Source organism: Gavialis gangeticus, unplaced genomic scaffold, assembly GCF_001723915.1.
Source record: "Gavialis gangeticus isolate Ggan-Ray unplaced genomic scaffold, GavGan_comp1, whole genome shotgun sequence".
NCBI classification, from domain to species: Eukaryota; Metazoa; Chordata; order Crocodylia; family Gavialidae; genus Gavialis; species Gavialis gangeticus.
The window spans coordinates 146,624,848-146,637,871 of NW_017729022.1; the positions used below are offsets into that span (position 1 = coordinate 146,624,848).

The 13,024-nt window shown below is 38.1% G+C and overlaps 1 protein-coding gene across 29 annotated transcripts in view; it reads left to right on the plus strand.

Moving 5' to 3' along the window:
• NRXN1 (neurexin 1) overlaps positions 1-13,024 on the plus strand; it is a 1,443,145-nt gene that overhangs the window by 1,200,176 nt on the left and 229,945 nt on the right. For all 29 annotated transcript variants that reach the window (XM_019516265.1, XM_019516266.1, XM_019516286.1 and 26 more), the window contains one exon: positions 3,609-3,780. In XM_019516265.1, the coding sequence (XP_019371810.1) occupies positions 3,609-3,780 (172 nt within the window). The remainder of the gene's footprint in view (positions 1-3,608; positions 3,781-13,024) is intronic.

Below are 13,024 nucleotides of genomic sequence, written 5' to 3' on the forward strand. Positions count from 1 at the left end.
CCCCCCCCCCCCCCCTCCACTATCCTTATGGGCTGACAGACACAGGTAGGATGCAGACTAAGAAGCAGAAGGGCAAGGCCGCCCCTGGTCCACTGGAGCATGCAGCATAAACCAGGGCTGCAAAGCACCCTGGGATGCTGGGGGATTGTGAGTTAACTTGAACCAGGAAGGGATCTGGGACAGAAGTTCCATAAACCGGTTTGACCTAAATCAATTAAGTCTAATACAGGGGTGTAAGCTGTAGCCATGTTGGTCTAAGGACATTGGCAGACAAGGTTCTTTTGGTAAATCTGATATCTTTTATTAGATCAACTCAAATAGTTGGAAAAATTCTTCTTTGCAAGCTTCTAAGTTTGAATACCCTTTTATCAGGCTGACAGTGGGCAGGGAGATTATAGAGAGGAAGGAGAGAGACTTTTCTCTGTGGCTCTAGGAGATAGGATGAGGAGCAATGGTCTCAAACTGCAGCAGTGGGGATTAGGGAGAAATTTTTGGCTATGAGGGTTGTCAAGCATTGGAACAGGTTACCCTTAGAGGTTACATCCCTGTAAATTTTCAAGAGCAGATTAGACAGACACTTGGCTGGGGTAGTTTAGCCAGGGGTGATCCTGCTTTGAGCAGCAGCCTAGACCTTGTGAGGTCCCTTCCAGCCCTACGTTCCTATGATCCTAAACTTGAGGGAATGAAAGATTAATGTGGAGAAAGCTTATGTGGGTCTTCAAAGTCATTTGACTGAGTATCTGAAGGAACTGAGGTAGTCAGTATGTGAGGAGAGAATGGGTCAGTATGGAGAACTGAATTCACCCAGGCTGAGAGTCAGACACTGGGAGATGAGGAAAATGCAGACAACTAAGTAGGGGGAAGCCAGGGCTGTTGATCACTTGGGAGTGAGCTAGGTCACATGGGCTGGATCCTAAAAGATGGGGGAGTGAAGAGCAGAATAGCTGCCTAACGGTTGCTGTGGCTGTGGTTCTGGGGTAATAAGAGAAACAGCAAAAACAGAAGGTGTTTTAGACAGTCGAAGTGTGGTTATGAGGCAGAGGAATTATGGAAATTGAATGCAAGGTGAAGTGAATGTCTTTGAGTAAAGACAACTGTAAAGAATCAAATGCCATTTTCAAAAGCTGTGAAGCTATGCATAAAATCATCAGTAATTCAGCATAAGCCTCTAATACCATCCTGTACAATATTTCCTTTTTTATCTTAGTTTAATAATAGTAATTATTCAGAAATAAAGAATATCTTCTGTGCGAAAAAAAAAATTGATAACTACTTTAGTCACTTTTTGATGAATACACTGAAATATTTTATTTATGCCCTGTTATAGCTACTTTTTAATAACTAACATCTATTATGGTATTAAACCATTTACCCATCTCAAAGAAGGTCATTCCTGAATAAATCAGTTGTATCAGCCCAGTGAAGTCATCACCAGTTTTTTGTCTTGCAGTATTTATAAGGACAGTATAAGATGAGAATCAACTTCAACCCCAGAAAACGAGGCGAAGAAATATTAAACAATTCTACATTTTCTTGAAGTTTCCACCAAAATGTTTGTTTGTTTTTTTTCTGGATCTTTGGACTGAGACAGAGGGGATACAAGATACTGGGCTTAGTCCTTTGAAAAATGGTATGCTCTCATCTCTGACTAAAAAGTGCATGCCCTTTATCTTGCTTTTGAATGCACTTGCACAACCCCCTTGACTTCAATGATATTCTGCTGAAGTGCCAGTGCCCATGGTGTAATTATGACTGGGGAAACGTGGGAGTGAAAGGGACCTTCCACAGCCGTTGCATACAGTCCCCGGTATTTGCAGGCAAACATTTACCCAACAAATCTCCAGCACAGTCATTTGAAACAAGGCATTATATCCAGAACACTCAAGAAAACACTACAATATGCAGGAGAGCCAAGGGCATGGCCAATGCTCAGACACTGCAATCACAAGGAAATAGTTGTTTAATAAATGTTCAGAAAACCTTTGGAAAAGTACCATGCCCCATACTTTTACAGGGAAGTGCAAAGATTTCCATAGTCTGTGTAGTGCTTATAGTTTGAGCTAGGGAAAAAATTCTTTCCCGACTTCCAGATATGACCATTAGTGAAAGAGCAGGACTGTCTATGTAGGAACCTCTAGGTTTTTTATGTACTTACAGGACCACCATCTTATCCCAGTCAAAAATTCTTAGCCTTCTCTGTGATTTCTGAGGATGGTAGAAGCCCCTTGCCCATGCCAGGTGCATTCATGGGAGGGGAAAACAATCTTTCTTTGTCCCTACTTATGACCAGGAAAAGCCCTGAAGCCTGGGATTTCTGGGCACCTACCACACCACACTTTACACTTTGTAATTCATTTTACACCTACTAATTGCTGAGCCAGAACTCCTTCTCCTATCATATGATCTCTTCCATAAGCTTATTTAGCTAAATATGAAAATGATTCAGGTTTTTGGTTCTACCACCAAGCTGGACAGACTATTCCAAAGCTTTGCTTCTCTGATAATTTTAAATTTTCTAATTTCCAGTCTAAATTTATCCGTACTCAGTTTTGTAATCAACATTACCTGTGCTGGTGATGTTTTTCAGCTTGAAAAGTTCCTCACGGTTCTTAATATTCACGCCACATATGTACTTGTAAAGAGTGATCATCTCTCTTTTCAATCTGTGTTTTGCTAAACTAAACAAGCCAGGTTCCTTTAATCTTTGTTCATAAGAAAAAGTCTTGGTTCGCTTAAGCAGTTTATTGGTTCTTCTTTGAACTCTTTCCATTTTAAGTTAACCTTTTTTGAACATTGGTGACCAGAACAACACACTGTATTCTAAATAGGGTCTTATCAATGCCTTGCACAATGTACCATTACATCTTTCTCTCTGCTGCATACACCCAGTGGGATTGTGTTAGCCTTTTTCATAGCTGCATAGTTCCTATTTTGTGTGCGAATTACTTCAATAGTCAAGGATGGAGGGGCCTCTTATGACAGGATCAGATTCTGTGTTTATGTGGAATTGATACTCTTTGCACAAGTTACAAATAAACTTAATCCCTTTATGGATCTAATCCTGAAAATCCTTATTCACTACGTGATCACCACTGAGTAGTTGTATTGAATTTAGCCAGGACTGCTATAACTGTAGTCAGGTGTGTGGGTAAGGGATTGCAGAAATGCGTCTAGTTTTCCAAGTCATAAAATCTTCATTCTTGCTGATGAAAAAGGAACAATTGCTGACTTTTTCTATTTTTAAAGCCTATGAAATATAGAAGGTTATTTAATGCTCATGGAGAGGAGGAGGAGGAGGAGACAAAGATGAACTTTGCTTGAGCTTTTTTTCTCTTCCTCCTTGGTTTTTACCTCTGGGAAAAGACAAACTCAATTTGATGAAAGTAACTGATTTGGAATATCAATTATCCATGAAAGAGATGTCCCAGACTCAGTGAACTGTCAGGAGGATTGTCACTACCACATGCATGCCTTCAGAAGTTAAATCTGAGGAGACAAGCTGTTGTTAGGAATCTTTCCCTGTACAGCATACTGCCTCTAATGTTCACTAAAACAGCTCTTAATTAGTATTTATTTTTTCTTTCTCCCCTTCCAATTTTTTTATGCAGCACCAAGGAAAAATTGGAGTTAAATTTAATGTTGGGACTGATGACATCTCTATTGAAGAGGTCAACGCAATCATTAATGATGGAAAATACCACGTAGTACGTTTTACAAGAAGTGGTGGTAATGCCACATTACAGGTGGACAACTGGCCCGTTATAGAACGTTACCCAGCAGGTAAGGGAGTAAACGCATACTTCTGCATTAATGGGTTGGATATTCAGAAATGAGATTGTTCTGCCTGTGTTTTCATAGTTTTAGCTTCTTCAAGATGATTTAATAATTAATTGGGTAAAGAATCGTGAGCAAAATGCAGTTTGTTATGATGACATTTCCTGAGTGAACAAAAAAGGCACATTTTATCTTTTGCCAAATTTAAAACATCAGTGAAACTGGAGAAATGTAAATGTCAGGCACAAAACAGTCAAGGTTTTGACTTTTTCTTTTCTCTCTCTACGTTCTTGTCTGTTTTTATTGGACAATTGTATTTAGATAAAGAAAAGGCTTTGACAAAAGCAACATAGGCCAAAAACAACAGCACAAACAACTCTTAGTGTGGGGGAGAAAACTTTTGTTCAAGAAAATGTTTCATGCATTCTTTTAGTAACTTCAGGTTTGAAACTTGGATAATAAACAAGTATTAACTGCAGACAGAGAGAGATGGTACATCAGTACTTACCTGTATTAAAGTGCAGTCAATTAAGACCAGTATAGGAATTCCGTCCTGCAAAACCTTTACCTCTGCAAGTGAGTAAACTTCAGTGAGGTCACTTGCATAAAAGAATTTCCTGGATCAGGCCCAAATGTGCATTGAAGGAACATTGCCCCACTCCCCACTTTCCTTTCCTGCCTCCCTTCCCATCTTTTGTATTCTGATCACTCACTGCACTGTATCCACTGCTGTATGCTATTCTTTTGCAGCATCTGATGAAGTGAGCTCAAGTTCACAAAATCTTATGCTCACAATGTAACTTATTTACTTAGTCCATAAGGACAATATCTGTACTTATTTGTTAAAAGCAACAGGTCATACAGTTATGCAATATATTTCTAATTTAAAGGATTGTTGAGCCATTAACAATAATTTGCAAGCCTGCACATTATCTATTAATTATTTTTGTATCTGTTTATGTATTATTAAATTAAAGGCAGCAATCCAGAGATATAAGTGAAAACTGTTCTGGTTTGCTTATTTGCTACATGTTTTTTATAGCTAAGAATAAATGGTAGGCCTGATTTATGTTTAAAAATAATCTTCCCTTTAAAGTAGGATCCATGATTTATAATATAAGGAATACGCAATGCATTTCCTGTGCTAAGTATTAATTTGTTTTGGTGTCATAAACTTTTTTCTTTGCATTTGAATGGCTCTCCTCAGTTACATATGTAAGGAATAGAAGAAACCATAGGTAAACAGTCACCTGCAGGTCAAATCTGGGACAGCGTTCATAATTTAAAATAAAAATGGAACTTGAAATATAAGGTGGATGCATATAACCACAGATGCCTGTGGTCTGTGTGGTAATACATGCAGCAAAATTTCAATTCTTGCTATTCAGTTAAGGGTGAGAGATTAGTAGAATACATAGTGTTTCCTTAAAGAAACAATTAAATATGTATCGTGAACTTTCAGATATTTATGTTGCATTCTAAAGGAAAACATATACAGCATTAAAAATAGCTGTAACTTTCTCCATTTTTTTAACTTTAGTAGGGATTTGGGAAGGGAAGGCTGGGGTAAGAAAGTGGAGTGGGACTATTAATTGATTAAAAGGGAAATGATTTTGAGAGAACATTGGTGAGAGCTTTGTTTGTGTAAGATAATACCTAGGTTGTGGCATTATATTCATTTGCACTAGCTGTCACATCTCTTTTGAATCTCTGAAGTGGTCACCCATGACGATACTAAACTGCCTGAAGGTATGCAGAACTCATTCATTCCAAACAGATATCAACATTGTATATACTAATAAAAAAAAAAAAAACATAAGCACACTAATACCCTCATTGTGTGAAATGAAAGCATGAAGGAGTAGACCTCTAGCACTAAAAAATCAGTATGTGGAAGACTGTTATTCCCTTTTAAAAATAAGTGACCACATTCACACCCAAAATTTTAATTATGTTTTTTTACTTGGAGTGAATGTGCATAGCTTCTTTGTGCTAAAGATAATGATCATTCTCCATACTGAAATGAAAAATGCATAGATAGTGACCTCTGGATGCTGCAGTCCCTGCAGTGTCAACTGATAAAAGGATAACACTTTTCTTTTCATGAGGAAAAAAACCCTCAAAAATGTTGTGTGGAGATAGGTTTTCTAGAAACTTTAGGGAAGGGAGGGGAGACTATTTTTGCAGTGTTTGTTCATATTTTAGCAGTCAGTCTCCACTTACTAAATTAAAGTCAATTAAAATGATTTTGTCAGCCATAGCTCAGAATTCTCTTGCTTGCATTATTGCCTGAACTTTACAGAACTGTTGTTGGAACATCGTATTGCCCTTCTGCAGACTATCTCATCAGTTGCTAAAGCTGTTTCCTTTTTTCCCCTTTATTTCCTCCTCGCGTAACATCATCTTTTCCATATTCCTATTTATTTTTTCATGTTATATCATCTAGTTTACAGCTCTTGCTATACCTTTCTTCAGACTGGGATAGTTTTTTCATAGACTTAGATTGATGCATCAATTAGAGAGAGGTCAAACCAGCTCAAAAGAGTGTTAATCTCTGAACTATAAATGCTTCCGACAACTGCAAGGTTGATTTATCTCTGAAGACATAAATAGTACCGCATTAAGAGCTCTCAGTCCAGTTCTTCAGAAAACAAGATTTCTAGAAGTGAAGTCTGAAAGATGTTAAACACTGCAGTTTGGCACTGCTGTCTCCTTTTCAGATATGCTGCTGTTGGTATTTTAGAGAGAGATGAACACCTAGCAGTTCTAGCTAGCCAGTGAACTTGGTGATACTTCAGCTTTTGATGGAGGACCCATTGTAGTGGTTCCCTGCATTATGGACCAAATTCTAGTCCTAATAATAAGTTCTTATCCTCAAAACACCTTTCATAGATGAGCCAACAAACTTCACTTCATAAATCTACTGGGTACAAAAAATCATGGACTCAATATAGACATTGAATTTATGACACATTACAACTGGCCTGATTATCCAATTTACCAGGTACCTGCCAGACCTGACCTTGTACCCTTTTCTTCCTCCCCACCCCACCCGCCTTCCGCCACTCCACCTCCTTTTCTACCCTTTGTATTTCTAATTTCCAGCTATTTACTTTTCAACAGACAGCCTCTTTTCTACCTTGGAAAACTACTACTGTAGAATCGCCCTTACTTACCTTTGGCTTTTCCCCCGTGTTTTTACCCCTTCCCTTCCTTGTTCTACCTCTTGTTTTCCTAATTTCCACCTATTTACATTCTCACTGACATCCTGTCACACTTTTAACTTCTTTCATTCCTTGGAGTCTCAGAACAACAGAGACTTCCTATGCCTGAAGAAGGGTGCTTGCACCCAAAAGCTTGCAAATAACTTTTCCCCAACTACTCAGTTGGTCTAATGAAATATATCATATCTACTTAAAGCACTGTTTACCAAATTTTATCTTTTGCATTCATGTAGTCTCATTAACTTTCATTTTAGTGCCAGAGGTAATATTTTTGACACTTTTTCTCTTTTCTGAGATTTTTATTTCTAGTAAATGTTAATTTGTATATACCTTTGTATCTAAACACAGATTTATCTCCTTTATTTGTTTCTGGACTGTTTAAGTAAGAATAAATGAAATTGGCAGTTTAGTTAATTGATGTTATTTTTAAATGCAGTGATTTGATTTTTCTTCAAACCATTAGAAAATCTTCCTGACAGTTGCCTACAACACAACATCTGTTGAATTTTTCTTGTGTTACCTTACAAAAGGAAAGGTTACATTCTGCATTACATTTTTATTTTAGTTAAAACAGTTGCCCATGATCAAACATTGTATGTTTTCAATCAGGAGTCTAAAAGATATTAGTTGAGGATATTCTTGAGGAAAGTTCTGTTTATAGACTTAGGTTGGTTTTAGTTTCATTGCCCGTGTAATCTCTATCAGCTACCATCCACTTTTTCCAAAATGTTTTTCTTTCTCTTGCTGTTCCTCTTAGCAATTGTAGAAAAATTAATCAACATTTGTTGTTGAGTAAACAGTGTAGCTAACACTTCAAGCTAGGCTCTCATTGTCTGACTGTAGGTTGACTAGAGGTTAGGAAAAAAGTGATCATGCACAATGTTTCCAGGACTGTTTCTGAATTTTACCCTATGACTGATTAATGCAAAGTACAGAAACAGTCCTAAGAGCAGAAACTGGAATCAATGCTCCCTCCCAGGTGACTGCCGTAACTACATGGCTACAGAAGTATGCTCCCTCTTGAATACTCTGTCTTGCCTAATGAAGCTTGAATTCTTTTCTGCCCAGTGATGCAGCCTCAACAAGAAGGATACAAAATGTCTTAGTATAGAATAACCAAAAACCTGGTGATTAGGACTCCCTCAGACGGAGGAGATCCAAATTCCCATATTTCAGGAGGAAGTAATTCAGCCTGGGTCTGCCACATACTGGGAAGGTCCTTGTAACACGTCACCAAGCTATAATATAAAATGCTAAACATAAAATATATATCACCAACTCTTCTTTCTCTAGCCATGTCTTAAAAGAAAGGAAGAAACCACCACTGCCTTTTGTATATCTCAGTGTGTGTTGTGCATGTTTTGAGAAGGTCTACCTAACCAAGTCCCTCAGAAGAACTAGTTGTGGGGATGACTAGTTTCTGGATCCAAATTAGGCTTAATCATGAGATCTAGTCATTTAGCTGCTCATCTCTTTCAAGATTGGAGCTGTTTTAGCTGCAGAAACACAGCTCTAAGCACCTGAAAAACTTTAAAGTACACAAGGAAAGCACATATCCACTGCTGCAATGTCCAGATTTTGTCAGCAGCTGATCAGAGCTTTTCAGGCATAATTTTGCATTTTGATGTCTGACTTCTCAGGCCCCAATTTAGACCCCTAGCTTCTTTTGTGGACCTGGCCCAAAGATGCAAGATTGCTCTCTTATTAAAGAAAGCATCAGAACTATGCAGTATTCTTCACTGTCTGCTCCCTGTTAAATTTACATTTTATTCCGGTTTTTACCGAATATTCTGAGCTTACTTCCTGACTCTTAGGCATTTGGTTGGAAATGGGATGAGTTATGGTCCTGTATATACCTATGCTGCATTTCACAACTGACAAAACAGTTAATTGAGACAGTTTAGGCAGAATAGTTCAAATAATTTTCTAATAGGCAATAAAATGAAACAGGCTAGCCCTGCACTAAACTAATGCATCCCTATCTTTTAAAATAAATTGGCACTTGTATATTATATCCCTTGTTAATGATGACTGACAACTGTCTGCACCTCCCTAATGAACTTTGCTATATCTTTTTTTCCCCTTTTCTTGTTGCTCTCTCCTGTATATAGTAATATGCTTTCTTCTTGCTTTATCCCTGACAACTAAGGATTTGGAAAATCTGATGCTGTTCTTGGGACTGTCTCTTGGTCTTGGGGACTATAGAGCTTCTGATCAAATCTGAAAGAATCAAAAGTCAGGAATAGTGACATAATGTCTAGATCCTATCCTGATGCTAGCCTCGGGCCCTTTCCACCGGGATGTGACATATACTGGTCGTGCCAGCAGTCTGATATCCATACCTGCAAGACGTCTCAGTTTAAGATAAATGTTTAAAGCAGTGATTCTTGACCTTATTATAGTCAAGGCACCCCCCATTAGACTCAAAGCACCCACTGGAAAATGCTAGCTCTTAGCTTTTACTCATTTTGACTGCAGAAAAATAATAGAGCAATTATTTTTTTCACAAAGGCTACAGAAAGACTACAGCAGTTCAGAATGTTTTTGATATTATTGATTCCTATTTGAAATCTCAGTTTATTTTGTGAATTATGTAGGCGTTTGCATGCCTACAAGTGCTAGTATTGTGTGGTACCTTTAAAGGTATCTCGGAACACCCCAGCATGCCATGGTACTCTGGTTGAGGATCACTAGCTTAAAGTTAGACATAATTACAAGTAAATGTTCATTTACATGCAATTCAAACCTCATTTCCATCTTCATACCCTAACTGCTTTAGAATGGGAAAAATACCAAAAGAGTGAAAAAGTCCCAAAGTCAAATCTGCACATCCATCTGATGAGAAATACCTTTCAGATCCAAGCCCTGGATGCAATCTGAATCGGTTCAGAATATCAGTTCCTTGGGTCAGGTCTGATTGCCAGGTGAAATTACTGAAATCTCTCAAACTAGTACTAGTCTAGCAAATTATCCATGATTTTGCTAGATAGTCTAATAAAATGTAGTGGTTCTTCATTGCCTATTGTAGCTGTCTCTGCCAAGTCCCAAATAGCTCATCATGGAACATGAAATGCAGGTGAAACATATATGCCGCCTTCACTGATTGCAGCTGTTCTAGGATAATCTTCTAAACCACCTAGGGCCACTACTGTAAGCTCATGGAGCCTCAGGATATTCTCTATATTAAGACAGCATAGATATGACATGGTATCTATTTCAGTCTCAGATGAGATGTGAAGTAGATTCTCCTCTTCTCTTTGACCAGTGAGGGACATCCATCTTACCTTCCTTTTCCCCATTTCTGTTTCCCTCTGAGGCAGTTTTTCTATATGCTACAGAGTACATGTCCAGCTCTCTTGCTTCCATATCTTCTCCTTTGCTGCTTTAAGGAAGGTTTTCACATTCCTATTTCTGCTGTCTCTACCTATGGGACTGATTCAGCAAAGGATGATGAAGAACCAGCTATTCTGATTGCTTGCAAAACTAACAGACTTGGAGTAATTGTCTCTTTTTCTTGTGTGGGACAAAGCCCTTGAAGTAAAGACCAAAGACAAATGTCCAACTGAACTAGTAAACCTCACATCAGGGAGGAGGCTTCAGATGGAATAAACTTGCTGCCAACTAAGCTTCTGGCCAGTATGAGATGGATCTAGATTATCCAGTGTTCCTGAGCTCCTTTTAATTTTCAGGCATTGATAAAACAGTGCATTTGTCATGCTTATTAACCATTCACCTAAAGATTATGATTCCAAAGAAAGCAAGAGGCAGGCTGAATTCCCATGAATTCTTCTTCTAGGAGAACAAAGGCAGAACATTATTTAATATTGGGGAGAGAGGGTGCTCTGCATGAGGAAGGGTTTGTTCAGTATACGTGTCTTGATGGCATCTGGTTCATGAACCTGGTGCAGAAAGAAGGAAGCAAGATACCAATCAGTCTGCAGTTCTGTGATTTATCTAGTAGGTCTGACTCTGTGTCCTGGGAGCCAGAACTTATCCATGATGCATTTCCTATGTCTAAGGAGTAAGCTTTTCACTGGTTTTATGAATTTCATCACAGTGCCTGGGAACTAACTTCTAAATCTACAATGGATGTACAGGTGATAATGGTAGGTAAGAGAGAATCAGGTAACATAATTTCTTTTCACAAAGGCTTTGACAGAACCCCATATATGAAGGCATCAGACTGAAAATAAGGAATTTATATGGGGAAGGGGCAATAATTTATGTGGGAAATGCTCTTTCCTGTTTCCCACTAGAACTCAAAAAAAACCCCATGGGTCAGATTGTCAGCTCCTACAAAACACTAAAATCTATTCATTTCAACAAAGCTGCCATAAGTATACAGTAATGGAAAAACAGGGAAAATATTTGATAGCAACATTTGGCGCAGATTTTGGTTGGTCAAGACTAGAGAAGACTTCATCAAAGATGCAGATAGCTAGGTCTTAACAGAGGTGAACATAAACTGGTCAACCTACTGTCCTTTTCTTGCACGTGTTCCAGTTTATGTACACCTTTATTAAAAATCTGAAAGTATTCCAGATGAGGTTTCCCAATGTGATGAAAACATTGCTGACTCTACTGCAAATATTCCTCATGATACAACCTGTCAGGATGTTGTTTGCCTCTCAGCCACATTGTGTTGGTGATTCATAGTCATCCAACAATTGACTAATATATCCAGAGCTTTTTCTCTTTTTCTCTTTTCCAGCTGATAAATTCCCAATTTACAGCAAAAGTTCTGGTTACAAGCCCCCAAGGGTATACTTTTTCACTTTGTGCTGTTGAATTTTATCTCAGTTCTATTACTCCAGACCTAAAGTTCATCCAGTTCTTCCCTATCCTCTTCTGTATTAACAACAAATGCTTTATGGTGACAATGACTTCTGATTTTGTTTTCTTTGTGAACTGTATTGGTTCTGAATGCTGTCTTAAGGTCTCAGAATGAAGTCACCAAACTTGTATTGTTACCACAATGTTGAACTCAACCCCATTTTATAAATGACGACTTGATGTGCACATCAACAGTTGGCTTTATGTTTTAGTATCTCTTTTATGTCTTTAGCCAGATGCCATTACTCATAAGTCTACCTGGAGAGCTTTAAAAAAATAGAGACTAATCTGTTTGGTCTCTTCTTAGTCAGCACTCCATTTTCAAGTATGCATCTGTGTGTAGTGCTAACTCAAAAGTTTGCTTGTATCAATAGAAAAATCCTGCTCCTGTGGACTGTGAATATAACATCACTGACATCTTTGATTTCACTTTTCAAAGGTGTCTCCTGAACTTCTGGCAAGAGTGCTACTGACACTTCATTACACGTGGATGATCAGCTTCTTCAAGAAGCTGAAAACTGACATCCTCTGAAGTATTGGTAGAAAGAAGAGTCCAACACATTAACTGTTTTAAGGAGTCTGTTCAGAAGGATGTTTGGAGGGTGGTCTAAAATATCTAGTTTCACTTGATATCAAGTCTATCCATAGGTAATGGGACCCTGTGTATCAACCTCTATATCTGCATGTCAGACAGTCCAATAATCTAATACTTTTCCTTTCAGTACAATCTGTTGTTATCTGCCCTTCAGTCAGTTTCTTACCTACCTAGCAATTCTTGTGTTAATCCCCATCTTCTTTGGCTTAACTAATCATTTTCCATGTGGCACCACAACAAATGCTTTACTGAAGTCTAGGTGGATTAGATCTATAGCCTTTCCTTTGTCTAGAAAATTGGATCTCTTATCAATGAAAAATATCAAGTTTCTATGGAGTGATTTAACTTTAGAAATACATGTCACATTTTATCCTGTTTTTCAGTTACCTAAACATCTTTTATTAGTCTTTTCTTCAAAATTTAGAAGTCTCGCATACTATTGACTAGGTAGATGATTGGACCACTTTTTTTGGGGGGGGGGTCAAACACGGGTAGTAGCTTTCCCATTCTCCAATCATGATTTCACTTTCATCGAAAAAAAAATATATCTTTGTTCTTAAATCTGTGATACCATGTGCCCTCCCCCCCCCCCCAAAAA